General features: G+C 34.4%; 2 protein-coding genes across 5 annotated transcripts in view; one reads left to right on the top strand and one right to left on the bottom strand.

Annotated features, from left to right (window-relative positions):
* LOC144446388 (receptor expression-enhancing protein 1-like) overlaps positions 1-5842 on the bottom strand; it is a 41818-nt gene extending 35976 nt beyond the window's left edge. For both annotated transcript variants that reach the window (XM_078136135.1, XM_078136136.1), the window contains exon 1: positions 5712-5842. In XM_078136135.1, the coding sequence (XP_077992261.1) occupies positions 5712-5743 (32 nt within the window). In that variant the 5' untranslated portion in view covers positions 5744-5842. The remainder of the gene's footprint in view (positions 1-5711) is intronic.
* Positions 5843-6367: 525 nt separating this feature from the next.
* The window catches only part of LOC144446800 (putative JmjC domain-containing histone demethylation protein 2C), a 98705-nt gene continuing 80931 nt past the window's right edge, over positions 6368-24141 (top strand). For all 3 annotated transcript variants that reach the window (XM_078136636.1, XM_078136637.1, XM_078136635.1), the window contains exon 1: positions 6368-6613. In XM_078136636.1, the coding sequence (XP_077992762.1) occupies positions 6452-6613 (162 nt within the window). In that variant the 5' untranslated portion in view covers positions 6368-6451. The remainder of the gene's footprint in view (positions 6614-24141) is intronic.

Below are 24141 nucleotides of genomic sequence, written 5' to 3'. Positions count from 1 at the left end.
TCAGGTGTGAAACGAGTTGCAAATTCAAGCTGTTTTTGTATGGAATTACTTCTAATACCATCATGTTTTCATGATAATCTTGATTAAATTCCTATATATAGCAAATGACATCATGAAACCCATCCATCAGCTGTGGGGTATCACATCACATGGCCTAGCATCATGGGAAACCACATGACTATTCAGTATCAGTAGAATGATAGCATGTGTTTTTGCCAACTATTATACAACTGTTGACATCAGACTGTGGACGAATGGAACCTATTACAAACAGGGAAAGTAAACACATGAATTGGATTAATAACACTGTTGGAAGTACATACACTTGTATTACATTCCATCATTTGATAAGGACAGTTGTATTGCTTCTTTACATAACAGTTCACTTTCGCAAACAGATTTCCAGTTCCCCTGGTATTTCATGTAAACATAAAGAAGCCATAAAATTGCTTTTATCAAACCATGAAATGTAATGAGTTTCTGCTGTTCCAACATGTTAGGCCAAGTGTTATTCATCCAATTCATTTGTTTACTTGCCTGCTTGTAACAGGTTCCTTATGTCCACAGTCTGATGCTGGCAGTTGTATCATGCTGCAAATACCTACCAATTACACCTGCACTAGCTTTAACAGGGGTATATTTTTTCAATCAGACAACCAACATATTTACAGATGATTAAACATTGTACTTGTCAAATACAGGTCAATATCAACTATAAGAAGAGTAGTAATAAGTTGAAATTGTGATTCATGGGGAAGGAGGGAGGGGGTGATGGCGATGTGTACTGCTACGTAAATGTGTTTACCCACATCATCAAGATATTCCATGGTGAAAAATATGAGTAAACATAGACAGACTTCTAGCGAGCCACTATACGTATAACAGACTATGAATTGATACAGTAGGAGTTTCCACTTGTGACTAAAGTCAAACAAACATTGCAACCATACATATAAAATATTTATGTATGAAACTGGAAACCATTCTGTTATTGAGCTCAAACAGGCACATTAATTTAGTGATTACCAACTGAATAAATAAAATAATTATGTTCATGATCAGATCAAGGAATGCATATAAAGTGATAACATTGTTGTACAGCAATAAAATCTATTTTTAGAGTGCAGTTGATAAAAGTTACTGGTATCAGCACTCCAAATGTAAAGTAAACGTAGTGAGTCAACAAACTTGGCATAGCACAATACATGTATACTCATTGTCATTCAACCACTTCATCACGATACAGACATTTTTCATTTAAATTTTAATCTGTTTGATTGCCATCTGTTATATTCATATTAGTTTAAGCTATTTCTGCATCTAAATTTGCATACAACAATCTATTGTTGAGTGCTATTCATATTTCGACAATGAAGGGATAGGCACTTGCAAATGTTGGCAAATAGAAAGTATTTGGAGAGCTTCTATAATAAAGGGATAATGGCGGCTTTTGGACATTATTGAAAATAGACCTATTCAGAAACAATTTCAAATAAGCATACACAAGCAGGACTTGCTTTGTTGAGACTTTCAATTCTCCATAACATACATTTAAAGTATTTGTAGTCTTGCCAAACAAGCTGCCAGCCAACAAATGAGTTTGGCATTTATGTGAACAGGTCAACTTAGCAACATAATAGGTTGTTATCTGTTACAACCAGTTCCCATAATTACCACATGTTGCTCTCTGTTACTTCCAATCATCCTTCTACTTGTTAAACACAAACATCATGACATCACATTTTTTTAAAATGTTCCCATTAAAGAATCATGCAAGGACTTTTGCAAAAATGTAAAAACATCTCACTTCAGTCTCCACTGTCTATTTACATGTGATATGGTTTGTCAAACATTATGACATCATAGTCTTTTATATATACCCATTAAAGAACCAAGGACTATTTTCATCTCCTTGTTTTATGAATGTGTTTTCCTTTAATACCTGTACTGTTGACTATAGACAGGCTACTGTACTATACAATGACTGCTTGATTACAGGTTGTCAAGGGGACAGTCTAAGAAAGTCAATTTCACAGAGAAATGTCACTTGACACTTGTTGATGCCACTCTCTGATGAACAAGTCTGTAAAAATGATTCAAATTGACAAAAAGGAAACAAAGGAAAAAAGCCAATAGGGTGACAAAATGCCATGACTTGTAATGGGTTTGGTTCTTAGCCAAAAAATAAAGTGACTACAACATTATGACTGAACAAAAAGTTAAATTTCACATATCACCCACAATACAAGTGACAAATACATACTTTCCAACAAGTATTTTCAATTGATGTCCATGTGAATTGTAAAGTTGTCAAAACATAATTGTAGCAATCTTTTAAAAAGTATGTAATCTTGTTGTATACAAAAAACTTCCTGCAAAAGTTGACAATATTTCCAGTATCCATATATTCAAAATATAATTATATTCCTATTCATATACATACATGTGGACATTAATATATTGATATTTTTAATTAAAGCTTGAGCCATAGTTATTACAATTGAATCAGAACAGTTTGTGCTGTATGTGAAGGTATTTCACACAACAAACAACCACTGATGTCCCCCAGCACAATATCTGAATTGACTCAAACTTGGTTCCACTGTCCAAAAACACAGTTCAAAACCAAATCCACTTGCAACAACCAAACAGTTTCTAAATCAAAGTAAAACGGCTTCAAAACCTGGTTAGTTTTGCTTAGTTACGACAGATAATGCAGTTAAATCAATTTATACAAGTCACTCATCAAGGCGGTGTATGACATCACTAGACTACTTATGAATCCTGACCTTGAGGTCAATATTTGCTAGAAATTAATTTGCCTTGAATAGTTTACACTTAATACAGTCTGTAAATGTTTCAAGTACACCCTAATTCCTCATTGGATTTCACCCACAATTCTATACAGGCCTGAGAACACAGCAATTGAACCCAGCAACAGATGATCCATAAATTGCAAAACGGTTTACGTAATATAATAACTTTGCATTGCTATCATACCTGCATAAAATTCATTAAGGCATAATTTAAACAGACAACAAACCGTCATATACCTGCAAAATGTTACAGAGACAACAGAGACCAATTGCATAGTGAGACCTACATCAGAGTATCACTGCAGTGATTCTACTAATTCAACACTAGTGACTCTTACAACAAAGTAAAATCATCATCAAAGAATTTCTGTTGGAATCTAAATATGATATGACTTTCATGAAGTTGCAGTCAGTTTGTTTACTGAAGTATACATCATGGCAAATTTGTGTGATTTCTGTCAGAAAGGACAACAAACAACTATACATAGTACAGATTCTACACAATAATTAATCTCCTGGAGTCTCTGCAAGGGGTATTTATATACAAAAAAACACAAGTTGGGAAAAACAGCGGAGTTTCAACAGCTTTATATAGACTGAGTATGTGAATTTGATGAATTTCAGTATATTTTGTTGACAATGCTAGATAGCAAACACTATCACATACATGAATGCACCCTCAGTAATATTACTCACATGTCAAAAGTAGGCAGTATAAGGAAACCATGAGGTTTGGATTTTGCAAACATCTTATTTTTAAACAATCTACCCTCTTAAGATGTCTCTATGTGACCTGATCTGACCTGACCTGCAATTCAGTAAGAAAGTTAAGTACTCAGTACTTAACTTTCTTTTTAGTATAACAGTCACAATATCTGAAGGCCAGAGAGTGTTTTATCAAATAGCTAGAAGTCATATCAAACTGGAATGCACTCCATTCCAAGTACTCTTCTCTCCTGTAAAACATCACCCAGTAGAGTATTGATAGGGCAGCATAGCATGGTCCAAGGACAGTCTGAGTCAGTAATGCATTTGACAAAATAGTTGCACGTAGTTTGACATTTGCCACTCTCACCAAAAACATATATTGCAGAGCCATGTATTATTTCTGACTGAGATAACAAATGGTATATTCAGATTAAATATGACAAGTTTTCTTCTCGTCTGCACAATATCTTTCAATGTTAAAATGAGATGAATGTTACTGTGAATATTTTCAAATTTTGGAAACCTTGATACGCCTAACCCATCAAACTTCGGACAGAACACAAGTAATATGATCATAACAAGTATTACATTTTTGTACGTAAAAACCAACAAGTGGTTTCAAATTCAGTTTTCACTAAAGTTGTTACCCATACTAGTGTTTTCTGTAATGTGTATTATGAGGCTTAAATAGTAGAACCCTTTTATTGCAAGGTACTTGGCCATAAATATACTTGAAGCACTGTACTACTGGTAACACAAAAAATATAGAAAAATGTTATATGGTAGGCCATGGCTCCATGATGTCGATTTGTGAGATTACAATTAATATGGAGTAACATTACTTTCAACAGATGAATGTGTGTGTGTGTGTGTGTGTGTGTGTGTGTGTGTGTGTGTGTGTGTGTGTGTGTGTGTGTGTGGTGGAGGGGTGTGGTGATGGTGGGTTTACATTAGATACTTGGATAGTACATGTTGTTAGTATAATCTCCATCACTATTCACAGATGTATTTTTGTTGTTATATCTCGTACCCCAAATTAGCCTCAATTTTCTTGTATGTTTCGTCCATGAACTTTGATTAGTTCCTCAGGAACTATTCCAAGTCCCTCACCAGAATTCTGTTTTGTATTACTTTCAAAGAATGTATATATTTTGTTTTCATTTTCTGGTGGAATAAATTTTGATTCAATTCAATTCAATATTAGTATACTTGAAGAGTCTTTTTAAAATATTTTTCTGATGATAAAATGGATCATATGCATACAGACTTCGTGAAAGTAAAACAACCTATGTGTTATTGATATCCTGTGTCCCAAGGTTGTAGCAATTACACACACAACACATGAGCCTAATAATCATAATATTCATATAATATATCACCACAACTGGACTATTACATTACAACTCCTTTCAGCTTTTCAAAAACCCAGTGTGACTGTACACCACAATATAGATAAGACTTCTAAATTATGGATGGGGTCTAATTTTAAATTTCATGCCTTATACATACTATTTGGACTGTGGAAGGAACAAAATCAAATTCTATAAATCTATTTCTGAGAACAATTTCTGGCTTATCTTATCACGATCCATAATTGCTATCAAAATGTTGTCATGAAAGTTTTGTAATGCAATGCTTACTTGGATATGACGGGACGAAAACTTTCAAAGATAACTACAGCCCCACTGACTCCGGACTATCAACACACTCACATTAAATCAATAAATGGAGGAATGTTATCAATATAAAACAGACATATTTTATCAATACAACTATTTTCACGTACAACGGTTCATTCTTTGTCGCCTTTTCAAACCCAAAACAATAGCAAATGAACTGAGTTCGAGTCCCCATTACGAAGTTAGGTGACTAGATAATGCCATAACAGCTTTTTAAACGAGACGTCAACAACGTTAAATTTTCAAACTAATTAATATCAAATCACAATTTTCTACTGTGCCATTTGTCTGTACCAATCATACATCAAAAACGAAAAGTTGAAATCGGGCAGAAATGAGTTTAGAGTTCTTTCAAACACAAACAGGGACTTCCTAAATATGAACACATCGGATTCAATGTGGTAACGGCGAACGTACATTTCGATTTGCCATTCAAATCATACCGAATTATCCATAAAGTTTCAACCTGTATTTGTCTGACATATACAAGAAGTTTCGAAATACTTACATTACAAGACGAGAAATAATATACGAAACCATTTTGGGAACACTTGATTATCTAGAAGACTACGCAACGAATGGCAAAAGCGGAAGAAAAACTGAAGATTTCAAAGCTCATACTCTTCGTTTACAGCTCCGCCATTTTGATATCTGATGTCAGAGCTACGTCACGTGACATAAACAAAGCCTGGCCTTTCATCGTGAACAATTTAATAATAACACAGCCTTCACATTTATTGTATATTTAGCAATGACAAAAGTATTTTTATTAAATCGCATTTATTCATTTGTTTTCCTGTGATATGTGTCACGCTTTGAGTCCATCGTGTGCTTCCTGCCAATAAAGATTAACTTATATCTAGGGTACATTTGGATAATTATTATAATATTTATTGGAAAATATATTGTTTCAAATGTTGCTCTTTAAAACTAATTGAATGGAAGTTTCATACTTTCCAAAAAAGTTCATTTAATATCCCTTAATATTCAACATAGTTGTATCTATTTTTTTGCTGTCAATTTGAGGAACTATTTTCTTTAAGTGCATTGCCGCTGACAGCGGAAGTACAAAATAGTAACCTCGGCGACCTACCCTCCTGACCTCCACACATCACATCTAACGAATTATCCTTACGCTGGGATATCTTTAGCGGAGCGAGCTAGTAGACGATATACTGAAGTTCAAGCCACGGAATTTCATCCGATTTTCAGGCGGTTCGCAGGAAAATGTTAGCCTAGACTGCCGACATGGGTATTGAACCTCGTGAGGAACTTGTAGGAAAGCGATTTCTGTTCGTGTCCAGCTCGACCAAGCTGAAACTCAGCAAGATCGAGGAGTGGGATTGGCGAGCTGGTAGAATACGGGCCGTGGATAACTGGACCAGTGGACAGTCTAACCCAGATCTCGCGGTAAGTTTTCCCAAAAATTATTTTATTCATGTACACTCACCACCAAAACACGTCTAGACATACACGGCGATCGTTAGTAGTAGGTCATCAGTTGACACTCCGATGAAATCTGTTGGAATGTATATTTACCGTTGGCCCTTTGTTGAGGCTTGTCCGGTTGGCAACCTCGTACTATACTGACTGTGGGTAATACTTCGTGCATAAAAATCCTTAGCTAGGTCACATCATCGAAACGAAAGAGGAAGTTAAAACTAAACCTACACACATTGAAGAGAAAACACGCAACGACTGGATATTTTCCATCGCTCGTCAATTGCAATCAGTACACCATCGTATTCGTTGTCCAAAAATGAATAGTATTTTACACACGTTAACTTAAATAATGCAAATGTTGGTGGGGACTTGGGGTAGTACAACTTAAAGTTGTTACAAGTATAACGTTAGTTGAATAGTTACAAATAAACACAGCAGAATATTGTTTAGTGTGAGATGTAACTTGTAGTTGTAAGGTTCTGTGTGCGGATTACAGACAACCATTCTTTCAAAGGTGTACCGTGGTTGCCAAAACGTTAGCGAGACATTTTTTAGTAGCGGTGACGAGTAACTTCTGTCAAACACTAGAAAAGACTGTTTTCTCCATTTAGAATTAAACAAATATCGAGAATCCTAAAAGAACTCAAATGATTTAACTTATTTAGCTCCTCTAGTGTTTATCGTTCGAGGGTGGGTTGTACATGTATGCATTCGCACACCAGTAAAGCAGGAAACGGAAAGCGGTGTCGGCATAATGAAAAGATTTACGTGACCTCGAACATTGTTGATTCATGAAATTTAATAATTGCTGAATTGATAGGTAGGGTGGTGTTACCCTCAGAGAAACCTTGAAAGTTGTGTTTCTCATTGTAATGTTATAGTGACCCTGAGCTTGGTAGAGTATGTTGGAAAAGAAGACGAAAATGTAAATGATAGTTTATATGAACTGATGTTTCATTCATCAATGAAACACACCATTAGTTTTCACCGATCACATTATCAAGCAACTCCTGTGTTTACAAAACTAGTGATTGAATCATTCAGATATAGTTATTTAAAAATAAAGTTGATAACAAGCCAAACTATGGAATCTATTCGCATTACAGACGGACTCTTGATCAGATGCTTGATCAAGTTAATGAGAACATGGTACACATTGGTATGTACATTGTACTAGAATACAGAAACTGAAATGTTGCATTTGAAGTGGTAACTTGAGATATTTGCCTCAAGGCTACCTCAGTTAAAAGTAACACAACATACACCAGCCCTTTTTAATAGTAATAACAAGAGTTCAAGCCATCTAGACATGACTTTGCTTAGCAACCATCGGATGCAAAAACTTGAATAGTATCATAATTATCTGAGAACACTTGGATGATGAAAATGTCAAATGTCCATAAGTAAGTAGGCAGTCCTGGGTATGAATTACATGTTGGTCAGAAAGTTCATAAAATGTATATGAGGCTAAATCCATCAAAATCATTTTATTTGAAAATAGACCTGAATGAATTGGGAATGCAAGGATTGGTCTGCTGGTCGGCAACCATTTTTGTGGCCAGGCTTTGCCACCCGTTGTGTTGGTACTGTTGATTTTAACAGATAAAAAAATCATGCTGACACATGCCCATAAAACACCAACAGTGTAGAAAGTAGTATGAATTTAGACCATAGTACATGTCGAAATATTTGCTTGGTAGATGCAATGTTGTGATACCATTAATCTAAGTTCATGTCTTTCAGAGGTTTTCCCATTGTTACTTATAAATGGATTGCTTGATTTATTCATGATAGACAGAAGTGCTGGAATTGATTTTCCATTGGTATTGCCCCTTTCAGTGTCTAAGGCTACCATCATGTTTTTTGTATTAAATGAATGCTTGCCTTTGAAAAGCTGGTTTTAATAGCCTTGTTTGGTATGTATAGTTGGCTTTGTTTGGAACAATACATGGCCTTTGCCCAGCAAGACCCATTTCCCTTTTAATGACAACCTATTGTCTCTGAAGTCAACAATAAAAGTGAATGGTGAAGTGGCAGCCAAAAGGAAAGTGGTGTTTGTTATTTGAAGCGGTACCTGATGTGTTGCTGTGTTCATTGTAGTTCAACTGAATTTTTGTGCCGCATGTAATGTGCTGCTTGTCCTATCGATGTGTAACTATGTACCAACAAGCTTGTAAACTATCTCTGATGTGCAATTTTTATTTGATGAAAATTCAATCAAATTATCCCCATAGTGGCTCCAGTCAGTGAATTAACTGCGTGTGTTGCCTTAGAGAAACTGTAATTCTTTGTACTGCTCATACTGATGATTAGTTGAGTTGAAATTGTCCAGTAACCTTGTTTTTATAACAGCACCAAATTGTGTTCATTTGTAAATTCATGTAAATTTTGTCTGGTTTAACTGGAAATTGAACAGAATGTATTCAGAAACCGCAGTGGTTTATGATATCAAACTTTGTACTCCAGTCCAACAAGGTGGAATTTCCCAAAGCAAGGACAAAGTATTATCTATTTATCAAAGATAAATCACCTCTGTCCTGTAGAGAGATCCTGTGACTTTGGCCTTGTCACCTATCTACTTGAATATGAAATGAGGTCAATCCAGAGAGCTCTTATAAGTTCAAAAATAATCTGTTATTTCTATTTGATGAATTCTCTTGACATTTTGGTGGAAATGAATCAGGTAGGTGGAAGAAATGTACCACTATAAATGCAAATGAAATTGCTTGTATATATCTGCTTTGGACAGGCATGTACAAAATATATGTGCAGGAAATGTACGAGATGAAATGTACACACTCTAAAAAATCAGTTCAGCCTTCTGTTCATGTGTAGGTTTATTTGACAAATTAATTTATATTCACCCATAGGTTGCATTGTTGTGTTGTGTAGGTGTATTTTGTTTTAAATGTTTATCTGCTTTGTCTGTAATAGATCAGATGCTTTGATAATGACTTATATGGTAACATACTGTGATATAATATGCAGCTGATCAAGTGTCAAATTATGACAGCAATGTTGCCTTCTGGGACTTTGTGTTGTACATAGTAAAAAGTGTCCCTATGGACTTCACTTGTAAGGGGATAGTGCAGTTCTATAATAGCTTGACCTCGCCATATGACATCCTCAATGTCAGATAGGGAAGATGAATCACATTGTATGAACCCAAGTGGACATGTCATTGTGACAATCATAGTGGTCTTGTGTCATCAGGGCACATTGTGACAATCATAGTGGTCTTGTGTCATCAGGATTGTTTTGAATCCCACATGAGTATAGAAGTGTGGGTTAATACTTCTCCCCGCCTTGGTGAAAATTCTACACTGTTGATGTACTGGAACCATCATCAGGTCGTAATTGACAGGTACAAGTGCTGACCCAGCCAGTTTGAAGTTCATGTCAAAATCATGAGATTGGAATAAACACATGTAATTAGAATCATTTGATCCGTTGCATGCCAAGCTGGAAGGTCTGCGTTGACTACTGTATGTTGGCCTGAGACAAGTTATAGAAAGACACAAATCGCAAGAGTTGAGTGGGTGCAGTGGTCAAAACTTTGATTTGGTGTTTGGGTCAAAGTACATCGAAAATTTACAGAGGTTCTTTCATGAGAGATATTTATGTGTACTTTGTTCGAAAACAAAGAAACTTTGTTATAGTTACAGATGGGCTGCCAAGTATGCAATTTTCTTTCAAGCAGAGTTATTGTTCACTCCTGTGAACTGGTTCCTTGTCAAATCACAATATATTATGGGGCTGTTGTGTTCTTTGGTGTTGCCAAGAAAAGTGTGCATAAAAGCATTGCTAAAGTACACAAGACACATAGCTTCAAAACATCGTAAATAATGCAAGTTTTATTTGTAAGGGTACTTTCAATCCTGCCAGCCATCATGACAGATCTGCTAAGCTGTGTTGTCATGTTCGTCTATTTATACCATTCATGAGTAAAATATTGCCAAAGTGTTCATTGTAAAGAATTCTATAAATTATATACAAGTCCCACATGTAGTTTCCAGTGTGCGGGTGATGGTGGGGTTTTGCTATTCCATTTAATTGTTGGTTTATATAATCATCTCACCAAAATGTTTCAGAATACTTGTTTAAGAAGTTGTTGCATTGTAGAGAATACATTAGTGTAGATCTACCCGTGGTATGGAAGCATGTCTAAGAGAGATCTTTGAGATTCACTGTCACTGCTAACACTAGACTCAGAATACATGTACTTGTTGTATTGTAGAGAATACAAGGTGCATTGTAGACTGTGTTGCATTGTAGAGAATATAATGTTGCATTGTAGAGAAGACATATTACATTCTAGAGAATATATGTTACATTAATTTAAGGGAATTATATGTCGCATTGCAGAGAATACATGTTACATTGTTGAAAATACTTGTTGAATCGTACTTGTAGAGAATACATACATGTTAGAGTACTTGCTGAATTGCAGAGAATAATTTTTGAATTGTGGTGAATACTTGCACTATGAAGGGTTCAAGAACTGTATTGTATATCATAAATTGAAATCCTGGGAATAAAGGAATCCATTGATGGTAACAATAAGAGGAATCGTTATAAATTACATGTCAACATGTGTAATATATTGTTCAGATTATATCAATGTGGAGTGGTTGCCAACTTGGATAGAAGTGAAGACTAAACACAATTTGACAAATGTTTCTAACACTTTACAGCAGACATTTCAATTCATTATTGATAAAGCTGTACAGTGCACACCTAAGCTGTCAAATAATTGAAGCCTTCATCGCATTTTATCAAAATTTCATAAGTTTATACTGAATCCAAAGATTTATGGTTGTTTACTATCGTCCTTGTCAATTTTGTTTCTACAACTAAACAACCATTTCTTTGTGATACTAAAAATATAATACATGTTACATGTATCTACCAGCATAATCAAATTTGGCCAAAACATTTCTGTACATCAACTTTTCAATAATTGAACCAGAAAGGAAAATGATTCAGCAATCATATTTTTTAATATATGCACAGCTGTACTTTGGAATGCAAGCAAATATTGATCCAATGCAAACACATTTGAATACCATTGTGTGTTGACTTCCATTCTGTGAACATGTTCTGTTTCTCTTCTGTCATCAAGAAAATTGAAAGTACATTGATCCAACATATAATACTATGATTATATGCTCTGTATTCCCCAGTGGTCAGATGCATTGTTTCCTTCAGACAGTCTACTAGTTTGGCTTTGTATTCTTGAGTATTACAGTATTACTTGGTATTCCCCCGAGTCTAGTACTAGTTTGATGTGGAGGCTGTTACTATGTATACTATAGACGTATAGTACTTTGTATTCTTGAGTGTTAGAATAGCTTCCACTTTGTATTCTTGACTAGTTTTGACTTGGTATTCTTGTATGAGTCTGTTTGTACTAGTTCAACTTTGCATTCATGTGTCTGTTAGTACTACGTTGACTCCAGTATTTGTGAATGTTAGCACTATTTTGACTTGTATTCTTGAGTCTGTTGCTGTTTGACTTTGTGTTCTGGACAGTTCATACTGTATTGACTTGGTATTCTTGAGTCTGTTAGTACTATATTGACTTTGTATTCTTGAGTCTGTTAGTACTATTCTGACTTGGTATTTTTGAGTCTGTTAGTACTATATTGACTTGGTATTCTTGAGTCTGTTAGTACTATTCTGACTTGGTATTTTTTAGTCTGTTAGTACTATTCTGACTTGGTATTTTTGAGTCTGTTAGTACTATATTGACTTGATATTCTTGAGTCTGTTAGTACTACATTGTATATTGACTTGGTATTCTTGAGTGTTAGTACTGTTTTGACTTGGTAGTCTTGAGTCAGTTAATACTAGAGTGATTTGGTATACTGTAGGAACTAGACTAAAGATCTACTAACTTAGACATGTCAGGTCACTCAAAACGTTGAATTCCATAAGATAAATTGATATGTAATCACGTCTTGTAACTTACGTAAGTAACCTTGTAGAGGATTAGAACCAAACTGTAATGTTGATATTCATGGCACATGATGCTGGAAGTTACCAATTAAAATCCATACTTGAACCTCTCAGCATTGTAATTTGTATTGAAATAGGGTTGAGATGACGGCATTGAAAACCCTGTTTTGGCTTTGTATTTTGAATGAATCAATTCAGTATAGTTAACACTGAAACGCAAGGTATTGATTTGATTGAGGTTACCTTGACAAGCTACATGGAGAAAGTGTACCTACAGTACATGATCAACTCATTATTTGGTTGAGAAAAAATATGTATCATCCAAATTTGTTTATCCAGTTTTTGGTTCCCCAGTGTGTAATGACAGTGTGCAATATACCAGGACCCACTCTGTCTGAAAACGCCATGATTTGTTACTTGATTGTACACAGGTTATTATGTGTCTTTTGTCTGTCTTTACTGAAAGTATTCACCTGGGCATGTTTCCTTTGGGCTGTTGTTATTATACCTGTTCATTGTTTTCTCCACTAGGTTGTGGTAGACAGTATTTTTTCATCAGTAACTTTGTCAAGCATCAACTGCAACAAAAAAATAGCCATCCTCATTAAGATGTCTTTCATGGGAGTGTATTGAAAGAATAAATTAAGTAGAGATTTGCCATAAGTAGACATTGTTATGATAGACATAATTCTAATGACTTCTCCGATGCCTTTATCTAAAATGTCCAATTAGGCTATGATGTAAAGAGACAACAGTTGATATGAAAATTATTATTGAAATGATAATGAATGGGTGTTATGAATGTATCAATGGCTGATTGTAACTTTTATTTCTGAACATGCAGGTATGAATGTTCAATAATTGACTCTTTTGTTATGCCCTGCGCACTGTTCCATTTTGGAAATTTGGCATGTTTTTTGTTTCCGCGTCACACCCATGATAACATTCTTAAGTTATTCATCTAACTGAAAAGCAGTGTAGAAGTGAATTGTGAAACTGTGAAAAATGAAAAGCTATACACAGAAAGGAGTGATTTCATAGCATTCATACATAATATGCATAGCCAAGAATCTAAGCTTGTCGACTTCAATTCTTTCCTACTCGGACAAGAGTGAAAGTTTAAGGATTGACGTCGACACGCTTAGATTCCAGGCTAACACATGATGCACACACACACTGTCTGAGGTATGACACATACCAGTCAATGTTTTTGTTTTCGACCGAAAATAGGTCTTTTAGCGAAAATTTCCAGGTTTACAGTATACAACCCCACTACTGCCCAGGTTGGTGTCAAATATCCTTTGAGGTTTCACACAATATTGGAACCAGTAAATACATGTCTGAAGTGTGAATGTCATTATCAGTGACCTAGTTGGTCATTTGGATCATTGAAAACCAGAAGCAGAAATTTGTTTAGCTGTCAAAAATGATGTATGTGTAGTTTACATGGTATGGTATACTGTAAATCTGGAAATTTTCGTTAAAGACCTTATTTTCGCCAATTTTGCTCGAAATCAAAAACACTAAAATAAGTAGTGACTAAAATGCCTTCTTGTACGTGAACGCAATGTACCACTATCTGTCTGGTAGTTAGTCAAAATTATTCTTTGAAAGCAAGCTGAAGACTGTAACTTTGCAAAACTTTCTTTTAGCAAAAATGTAGGGTTACATATATATACACCATGTTTAATACACAGTAGGATGACAGCTCATTCCACCAAAAAGTGTATTGAGTATTAATCTTGGAAAGCAATAGTTTCAGCTACACTGAGTTGAAAAGCAATGGTTTTAACTATGTGAAGACATTATAATGTTTCAAAAATAAACATCCAAACAAGTCCATTCAGTCAGTGTATATTTGTTGTTTTTATATTCAGCAACTGAACAGTGCGAAGGAAACAACATCATTATACAGTACTGATGGTAACTTTGATTATGCCTTCAAATTCATCTTGTCTGCAGCTGAAAAGTAAATTGTCTTTCAAGGTAAATTAAAGACATATTGATCATTTTGTTGAAACTACTCTGAAAGGACAAGATTGTGGTGATAGGTGTGCAGCTGACGTGGGTAGAGACTTGGCAGAATATCTGTAACGTGTTATTGGCTTGTATAAACTGTTTTGACGTGAAATTCATGAACGGAAAGTAGCTGTTGTTTGAGATAATGTAAGCTCAGGTCAAACAATAGGGTGATGCCATGTTGCCTCTATTATAACTGTGATGATTACTGCTTTATCTTCCAAACAATAGAGTAATGAAAAGCTGAAACTACACTTTAACTAACATTGTAACAAGACAAAAAACATGAATTTTGAATTGCTTATAATGTTGACCTCAGCCCTTACATACTGTTCTGTTTGGTTGTCATAAACCGCCAATGGATTGGCAATCAACAGGGTTTAAACTTTGAGAAAATTACCAGTTGTAATATTTTATGGTTTGTATTGTCCAGTTTAAAACTGTCTGAAGTGTAGATCTCACACTAGAGTAGAGGCAAAACATTCCCATAACATGCCTGTCATAAAATGTCCGTTATGTCATCGTCATCATCTTCATCATCTAAATTTATGCTAGCTGTCAAACACGACATGTTATACATATGTACATTATCTAGACATTGTAATCCACTGTGAAATATTACCCTCATATATGCAGAATGGCCATACTTTATTTTATGTATAAAAAAAGTACATGTAAATAATCAAGGTATTTTGACGATGACCGTTTTACAACCTGCTAGGTAACCATATCATGATGTACAGCTAATGTGACCTTGAAACCTGGTCAATTTAAAGCTTTCTACTGACTCAGACAGAGTACTGCATCTGTAGGCATTTGGTGTGACATTATCTAGTTTGAGGAGTTGATTAGGTAAGAAGGCTTGGCTTGTAGCAGATCTGTGTGAAGGAGGAGTGCCTCATGTATAGAAATTGTGTATGCTATCTCTCAAGACTGCAAATTAGATAACATTGTTATATCGTGAATAAACAGCAAGTGGAACTAAAAATAAAAGTGAAATTGACAATGGAGAATAAATAAGTTTTGTACATGTTAATTGCCAGACATTATCACCTCCACTACTAATATTGTTTATCATAGTACACAATCCCTAACATGTTGACAGAAATGCTATCTTATGCAATATTACACAATATAACAAGCCCTGAAGTGTAACAATGTAATTAAAAAAACTAGGTGTGGATGTAATAGTGTTAATGTTTTTCACCAGCATAATGTAACAGAAATTGTTATAAAGCTAAAAGTAGCCTACAATAATGGTTGTAAATTTTATTTATTTTGAATATTCGTTGGTGAATATCTTGATTGTGAAATTGTCAGATATTGAACCAGGTCAGGCAGGGAGTATATTGAAAGCAAGTAATCACCAGCTGGAAGCAACATCTTGTAGTGGCGTTACTCTAATGGAGAGTCTAAATGAAACATATTCCGTAATCATTTCCAATTCTAATTGAGGGACAGTAGGGAAATTGCGTAAAGACGCAATCTAGTCAGTGACGCCAGTGTACTTGTCTAGTTAAAGGGAAAATATATCGAGAAAAATCAGTTCATTTTGCAAGTAAAATATATTTGAATTGAACAGTGCTGGATGTGTAGTGACCTAGAAATAACAATGTGTGTGTGTTTGCCGTATTCATATGCATGTGTGCGTGGGCACGCATATTATTTGGGTAGTTTTAACATTTTAGCTGTATATTCGCCTCATAATGAACACCTTATCGATATGGTAACTTGTAAATCAGTACTTACTTTGATTGTGCAACATTTTGATGTTAACAACAGGGCTTCATATTCTGCTTTTTAGAAGAAGAAAAAAATATTTTGATGTTGCATCATTTGTTGTGTGATCAGTTGAAGCTGATGCCAAAAAACATGACAGGGTTTGCCAGCATGTATCGTGACAACCAGACAACAGAGACCCATCTGTTTTCCTCCCATCATGGTAATTCTATGCAACTTCTTGGTGATATTCTAGATGGTAGATTGAATGACATTTTGCCATTTGCCTTCAGCCAGTGTTTTAGTCGTGGTCATCACATTTCAGCATTGTATTTTGATGGGAAAAACAACCATATAACCTTACATGTAAACCGTCAGTTAGCAGCCCTATTATTAACCCTGAGAGCTAGGGTTGCATATATTACCAGTGATCCATTAAATAGTCTGAACTAGAAAACCTGTCTGGAGTTTGTACTCTGTTTAAATGCCCAGAAGTAGAAAAAAAACCTGCTGTAGCCAAATACTTTCTGTTAGACACTCAGAAGTGCAAACTCTGTTGTAGTCAAATATGTATCTCATCGGCTAGGTGGTTGACAACATTTAAATTTGAAAACCCTACACTAAATACAAATGAAGGTTGCATGATAAATTTGTTCTGGGTTTGATTTCTTAAAATTAATGACATGTCTGACCCAGCCTGTTTATCAACTTTGGCCCTGGGCAAAGATTTATCTCCACTCGTTTTATCATAACATCTGTAAGGAAATGTGACCTATTGGTATTTACACAGTGTAGAAGTCAAACAAAATCTTCATTTGTCCTTGCAGTTACTGTGGTATGATATGAGCTGTACTGTACTTCTCTCTCTACCATCAAATGACACTTTCCCGACTATCAAATAGTATCATCTATATATTTTTTTCCGTGTAAGCAAGTAATGATCAATGTTTTTTAAAAAGCTTCACGTAGGTAATCCTACCTGAATAGTAAAATGGGGATTTATCTTCTTCCTTGAAAGTAACTCCACCGATAGGACAATTCATCAAAATTGACAAGCTGATTCAGTGTACCTTATTTCAATATAACTTATTCATCCCATCAAGTGATATCCGTAGGGGCTGCAGGAATGGGGTCCATGCATTCGTGTGTGGCCAACCATATCTGTGACATGCACTAGCCAATTTCATTCAAACTTGGTACAAAGGTAACGCATGTGTACCATATTGGCCATAAATTATGCACACCCCTTAATTTCCACAACAATAACATGTTGGAACAAATGACAGCTACATTTGTCATGAATGTCCAGTGTTTGTACAAATACTCAGGAATTATAATACATACATGTACATAGAATTGGTTCAAGTGTCTATCTCTATATTATAAAGTACAAGTTTTGCTAATACATCGATTGTGAATATATATGTTTATAGGGAAATATTGTCAAAGAAAAGACACTGATATAATAACCCTTAGCCACAATAGTCTACAATATGGGTGGAAAAAAAACACACACCCAATAAATTGTGTAGTCTGAAGACTAAAGTTTGTCTAAAGCTGGAATAGGATAAGTAAGCTCAAATTCAAATTAATTGTTAAAATTAACATAAATTTATCTTGACCTCAGTTATTTGATTGTCATCTTGCTTTACTGTAAGTTTACAAAATGAATTTGACAGCTTCATTATAAATCCTTAGGTGTTGTGTATAATATTACCAGGGACGGTGTTTCTCTAATATGAACCCTCCTCACCCACTACATATACCCTTTTTACAAATGCAGTTAACTTTGTTATTTGAATGGAGGCTCCCCAGGGTGTTCTTCTCATATCAACCAAAGCTCAGCCCTATTTGATATTTTAGATGACATTGTCAGTGAGTTTTTTGTGTCAATTGTTATAACATTGCCTCAACGATTATACAGTAAGCTGTGCAATGAGTTGATGTTAACTAAATATATGCTGTGTAACAGTTTTGTCTTCAGCAAGAAAACACACTGGCATAGCTTATTGACTGAGTCATCACAACAGAAATAGAATTATTCAAATACCTCCTGGCAACATGAACCAAACAAGGATAGGAAAATAGATCATTAAGCTCACCTGTTACTGAAAGGCGTGGTAGCCAATTTTAGCTGCTATTAATTTGTAACAATTTTCAGGTTATAATTTGGGCACACAGGTATGCTTGACAGGACAGAACACTTAGCAAACAGAAATATAATAATCAGGACCAAAAAAACCCAAGGTAATTCATAAAAAACATGGCGTTTCTATCTTTCGATGTTAGAGTTTTAATTTGAAAAAATTGTTTCGTTGAGATTCCTTGCCATTGTAAGATTATCACCCCATTTTATTAATATTTCAAAGACTTGTCTCAATACAAAACTGATTTTAGTAATATTTCATAAACATTGCATAATACCTATGGGGTATATTCTTCTCGTATAGGTTGCTTCATGTATGTCGTAATTTATTTATTTATTTTTTTATCTGTGTTATCGTGTGTCAGATTTTATATTCAACAAATTATATAGTAACATGCTATTCCAGAGTGTGTATCTCAGATAAAACATGGAGATACAGAATTAATTCTTTGTTTTCAAACAGTAGTGCTAGAAAAAACAAACAAACATGTGGTTCAAATATCAGACGCAGCCTATTAAGATATGTGGCTTTGTGGAAAAAAAACACCATGATGAGTCGTAGGAATTGGGGCCTTGCTTTGAGTTTTCTTTCCTATTGACTAGATATTGAAATCATCAAAATGCAAATAATATGATGTAGAGAGATGTATGAAATACCAGGCTGTCATGTTTAAATAGATGACGTCAATGCAATAGGTGACAGTAGGTGAAAGACTTGCTATTTGCTATAATTCTACAAATTCCAGACAGAGATGATGTCATGACATTAGTTCATATCCTACAGATGATTGTTTGTCTCTAGACAGTCAGTTTCCACTGTCTCAAGACAATAATTTTCAACTAAGCAGCCATTGTAACAATTATAGTATAATCTGCAAGATTGGTCGCTGTTTGCGTTCCTGTAACCATATTCTCACAAACCTCCAACACAGCTTTTCAGACTGAGTCCGGTATTGACAGTTGTAAAAATGGAACCTATATTGTGTGTATGCTGAGTTGCTTATTTGTACTAGCAGTATAGAAATTAGAATGCCATTCAGTAGCATACTATATTTTTTTGAGATTTAATTTCCACTGAAAATTTGAAATTGGCTGTTCCACGTAGACCTACTTTTCACTGATGTGGTAGGAAGGTTGTAATTATCAATGAAAGAATTTTCATTTGGATTTTATCTGAACAGAAAAAAAATAAGTAAAATGGACAAAATGTGTGTGGAGTTAAATATGTAGGGAAGTGTATCATAGTATGTGATTGTTACAGACATGAATAGAATATGTTGTTTATTGTTTAGGTTCCAGGTAATACAAAAATAAATTGACATAATATTATGTAATATTAATGTACATGTAATTATGATTCAGGAAAGAGTCAGATATCTATTACTAGTATTATTGCTTGAATTATTGAGATCGGTTAATTGCCATGGCAAATTTGTATGTGTTTACAGAAATAGTACTGATGTTGTTACGTGTATATTTGTTTAAGATGGTACTTTAGATTACATCTAGGCTCAGACTGTCAGTGTATTGAAATTTAAAAAAAAAAAAGAAGATATTTGTACACCATATCACGTAAATTTTTTGTAGATTATTGTGTAACTGGTCAGGTAAAGAATAAGTAATTAATAAAAATCTGGAACATTCTACGGATATGATCTGTTATCTTTGTCCTGAGGTCACCCACTCACCCTTCCTGTCACTATTTCCATTTTGATCTGATAGAAAACAACAGGGAAATTGCATTCTGCTCGTTTCTTTCAGAGTGTATTAAAGAAGGGAAAAATGAGAATCCGGTATTGTGTTGGGATTAATTTGATGGTGGTCAGTATAGTAACAAAAGCAATGAATTGTGAAATCTATTGTACGTTTTTCGCCATTCACTAGGAATTTAAAGAAGGATGCAAAGTGCAAACTTTTGGAATTTGTCCAAAAAAGATAATACTGTGTAAATTAACAGTCATGAGATGGAGAAATGGTTGGCCAAACACATACTTGAAAAGTGCCGAAACGAACAAACGGTCTTTTATTCCATTCCCGTAGTCAATTAGTATGTATGTATGTACCGGTATGTACTGTGTAACGTGCTTGGAACAGTTCTTTCAAATTGTACTGGCAGACAGAACTCTTCAACCGTACTTGAAGATTTGAAATGTAAGGCAGTTAGTTAGTAAGATGACTGTATGTTGATTGTTGTGTTAGAGAACCCCCCTCTCTCACTCTTTTAATAATGATAAAGCCTGCTATTGGTAGTGAGTGAATCTAGTGCTGGAATTTTTCTGCAAATAGATGTCAGATATTCTGTAAAAGTATTTGTGTTTAGAGGTCAGAGTCTGAATTCTTTTTGTATTGAAGTCTGAGAGGCATAGTGACCCTGGTGGAATGCCTTCACTTGTCAGTGTTGTGTCACTTTCAAAAGGAACAGGAACAGAGAGGAGGCTGAAAGGTCTTTGGTATTGAGTTACCTATTGACAACATCTCACAACACAACCTTCTCAGATAAAAAGCTCATTGTTTGCCATATTTTGTATTGATTTGGCGAGCAGCCGATTTTGATTAACATTACAAAAAGTGATTGATTAGCATATCAATGAGACTATACAAGCTTCTCATGTCAGCTGGCCTTCCACAGAACAATAGTGCTCCAAAAAGCTTGTCATATCCGTCAAGTATTTGATCCTAGAAACCTTCTGTGTTGTCACTTGTATCAGTCAACAATTACTAGTATGACTTTCAAGTTTCACAAAACTAAGAAGTAACTGCAAAGACAATTCGTTTCAAACTTTCACTATATTTTAATGTACACTCATTCACTTGACATGCATAGCAATATGAACATGTCAGTCTGTGTGAGTTGTTTACATTTTTTTTGTGTGTGTGAAATTTGAAAACTAGGATTTCTAATTTATAACCACACCTTGCAGTGCACACATCTTTTTATGAAAAATTGTTGCTGTTTGTTTCAGCTTATGGCATCTGAGGAAGTTGACAATCTGAATTTTGAAATGTCGTCTGAATTTGGAAACAAGGAATTACCTTTCATAGAATTGTTTATAGTATAACACACAGTAAAATGATCAATTTTCCACAGATTCAGTGACAATTTATTGGATACCAGCAAATATATGTACTGGATGTTTATGAAATATGATAAGAACTACTTGTATATATTATTATAATATATAACGTGACTATGAACTGAACATTCTAACATGTTGTCTTTCAAGTAACTTGGTATGCTGCACACTGTGACTCAAATATTTTATTTTGAAAAAATTTAACAAAAAAATGACAAAAAAATTTGTAATTTATGATGAATTCATGATAAACTGTTACAGATCCTGAGAAATTGGGTTGAAGTGAGGTCATGATGTGTATGTACATTTGTATGTTATGTATTTTTAATGTATTCTACTGATATACATTCAAATGGAGGGCTGTATTTTAATGAAATACATGTAGTAGACAGGGTTGGATTTTACTGATATACACAAATGGAAGGCCGTATTTTACTGATATACAATTGAAATAGTGTACTGTATTTTACTGATATACACATGGAGAGTTGTATTTTACTAATATACAAAAATACAGGGCTACATTTTACCGATATACATGTACATGAATGGAGGGCTGTATTTTACTGAGATATACATATGGATGGCTGTATTCTACAGATATACATAGGTGGGGACCATATTTTACTGATATTCAAACACAGCTCTATTATACTGAGCTGCTTGAAGGGCTGTGTTTTACTGATATATACATAAATGGAAGGCTGTATTTTACTGATATACATGGAGGACTGTATTTTACTGGTATACATGGAAGACTAGCCACTACATATTTTACTGAAATACATGGAAGGCTGTATTTTCCTGAAATACATGGAAGGTTGTATTTTACTGAAATACATGGAATGCTGTATTTTACTGAAATACATGAAAGGCTGTATTTTACTGAAATACATGGAAGGCTGTATTTTACTGAAATACATGGAAGGCTGTATTTTACTGAAATACATGGAAGGTTGTATTTTACTGAAATACATGGAAGGCTGTATTTTACTGAAATACATGGAATGCTGTAAATGGAAGGTTGTATTTTACTGAAATACATGGAAGGCTGTATTTTACTGAAATACATGGAATGCTGTATTTTACTGAAATACATGGAAGGCTGTATTTTACTGAAATACATGGAATGCTGTAAATGGAAGGCTGTATTTTACTGAAATACATGGAAGGCTGTATTTTACTGAAATACATGGGATGATGTATTTTTACTGAAATACATGGAAGGTTGTATTTTACTGAAATACATAATTTATGGAGACCTGTATTTTAGTATTTTTACTGATATACTACAAATGGAGGGTTGTATTTTTATTGATACATATAAATGGTGCTCTGAGTGTTATATTAATACTAATGTATTTCAGTATTACATTTTACATGTATACATTTGACAGCTGCATTTTACTGCTATACAGTGGAAAACAAAACAAAATCAATTGAAACTGTGGAAATAATATTTTGTTTTCACTATAGTCATTAGTATTCACGTCAATAGTGTTGTTTGGGTTGGAATGAATAGATGAGTAGACACACCCAATGTTCCAAATTTAGTACACCGTGTGATATTATGTTGTTATATATAAATATTTGTGTCTTTCTGACCGATGGTCTGCTCAGTCTCATCATTGCTATCTGCTATTGTTACTTTGTTTTTCCTAGTTATTGATAGATATCATTAAAAAAAAATGTGTTAAATTTTGTTAGCATGTGTGGTCTGTGACAAGAAAACATACATAATGATTAGTGTATAGTTATTCATAATGAAACCCAGGAGAATAATCAAGAATATCATTAATGATTGGGTGTCATAATGGTTGGATAAGCATAAGTTGACCTTTGACCTCTCATCCATGGATCAATGCACTGTGGGGTACATTTCCATCACAAAAGTGATTGTGTACAGTATTTGTCCCTGGGAACTGTCAACAAACTGTCATCAACTCAGCTGACTTCACTTTGCTCACAACATTGTCTGCATTCCTTCAGAGGTCAATTTTGCAAGATGAGTGGGTAGGAAAATTGTTCTGAAATCCAACCCACTTGTTATAAATGACCGTGTTAATATTAGATGCAAGGATGTATTTGTATGCATTTTAATTTTAAAGTGAAAAGAGTATGCAAATTGATGAACGTTTTTAAATATTTCAGTTTTAGAAAAATGTTGACATTCGTTATTTTGAAATGTATTCTAAAATAGAAAACAGACATGCATGATTTCCATTCCCTTTCTAAAATTCAGAAAAATTATATTTTCAAATATTTAGTGATGCATGATGTTGATTTCACCAATTTTATAATACATAATGTTTTGATGATCAAGTTTGCATCGTTAACTGTAACATCATTACATATAGCTGGTGGAATTTTCAGTAGCAACTTGACATAGTTCTTTAGGATATCTTTTAACACCCAGGTGTATTGCAACTGCTCCGCCCCCCTCTGTTCATGAATTGATTGATGCATGTCTGTCTGCCAACTAATTTGAGTACCAAATATAGTCAATGTAATATGTACAGTGTACAAAAGTAATCTAGCATAGCATTTACAATGGTGATTAATAAAGTAGCTGGCCAATA

The sequence above is a fragment of the Glandiceps talaboti genome, chromosome 15, assembly GCF_964340395.1.
Source record: "Glandiceps talaboti chromosome 15, keGlaTala1.1, whole genome shotgun sequence".
NCBI lineage: Eukaryota > Metazoa > Hemichordata > Enteropneusta > Spengelidae > Glandiceps > Glandiceps talaboti.
The sequence above is the reverse complement of the archived record's forward strand: the minus strand, read 5'-3'. Positions and strand labels throughout refer to the sequence as shown.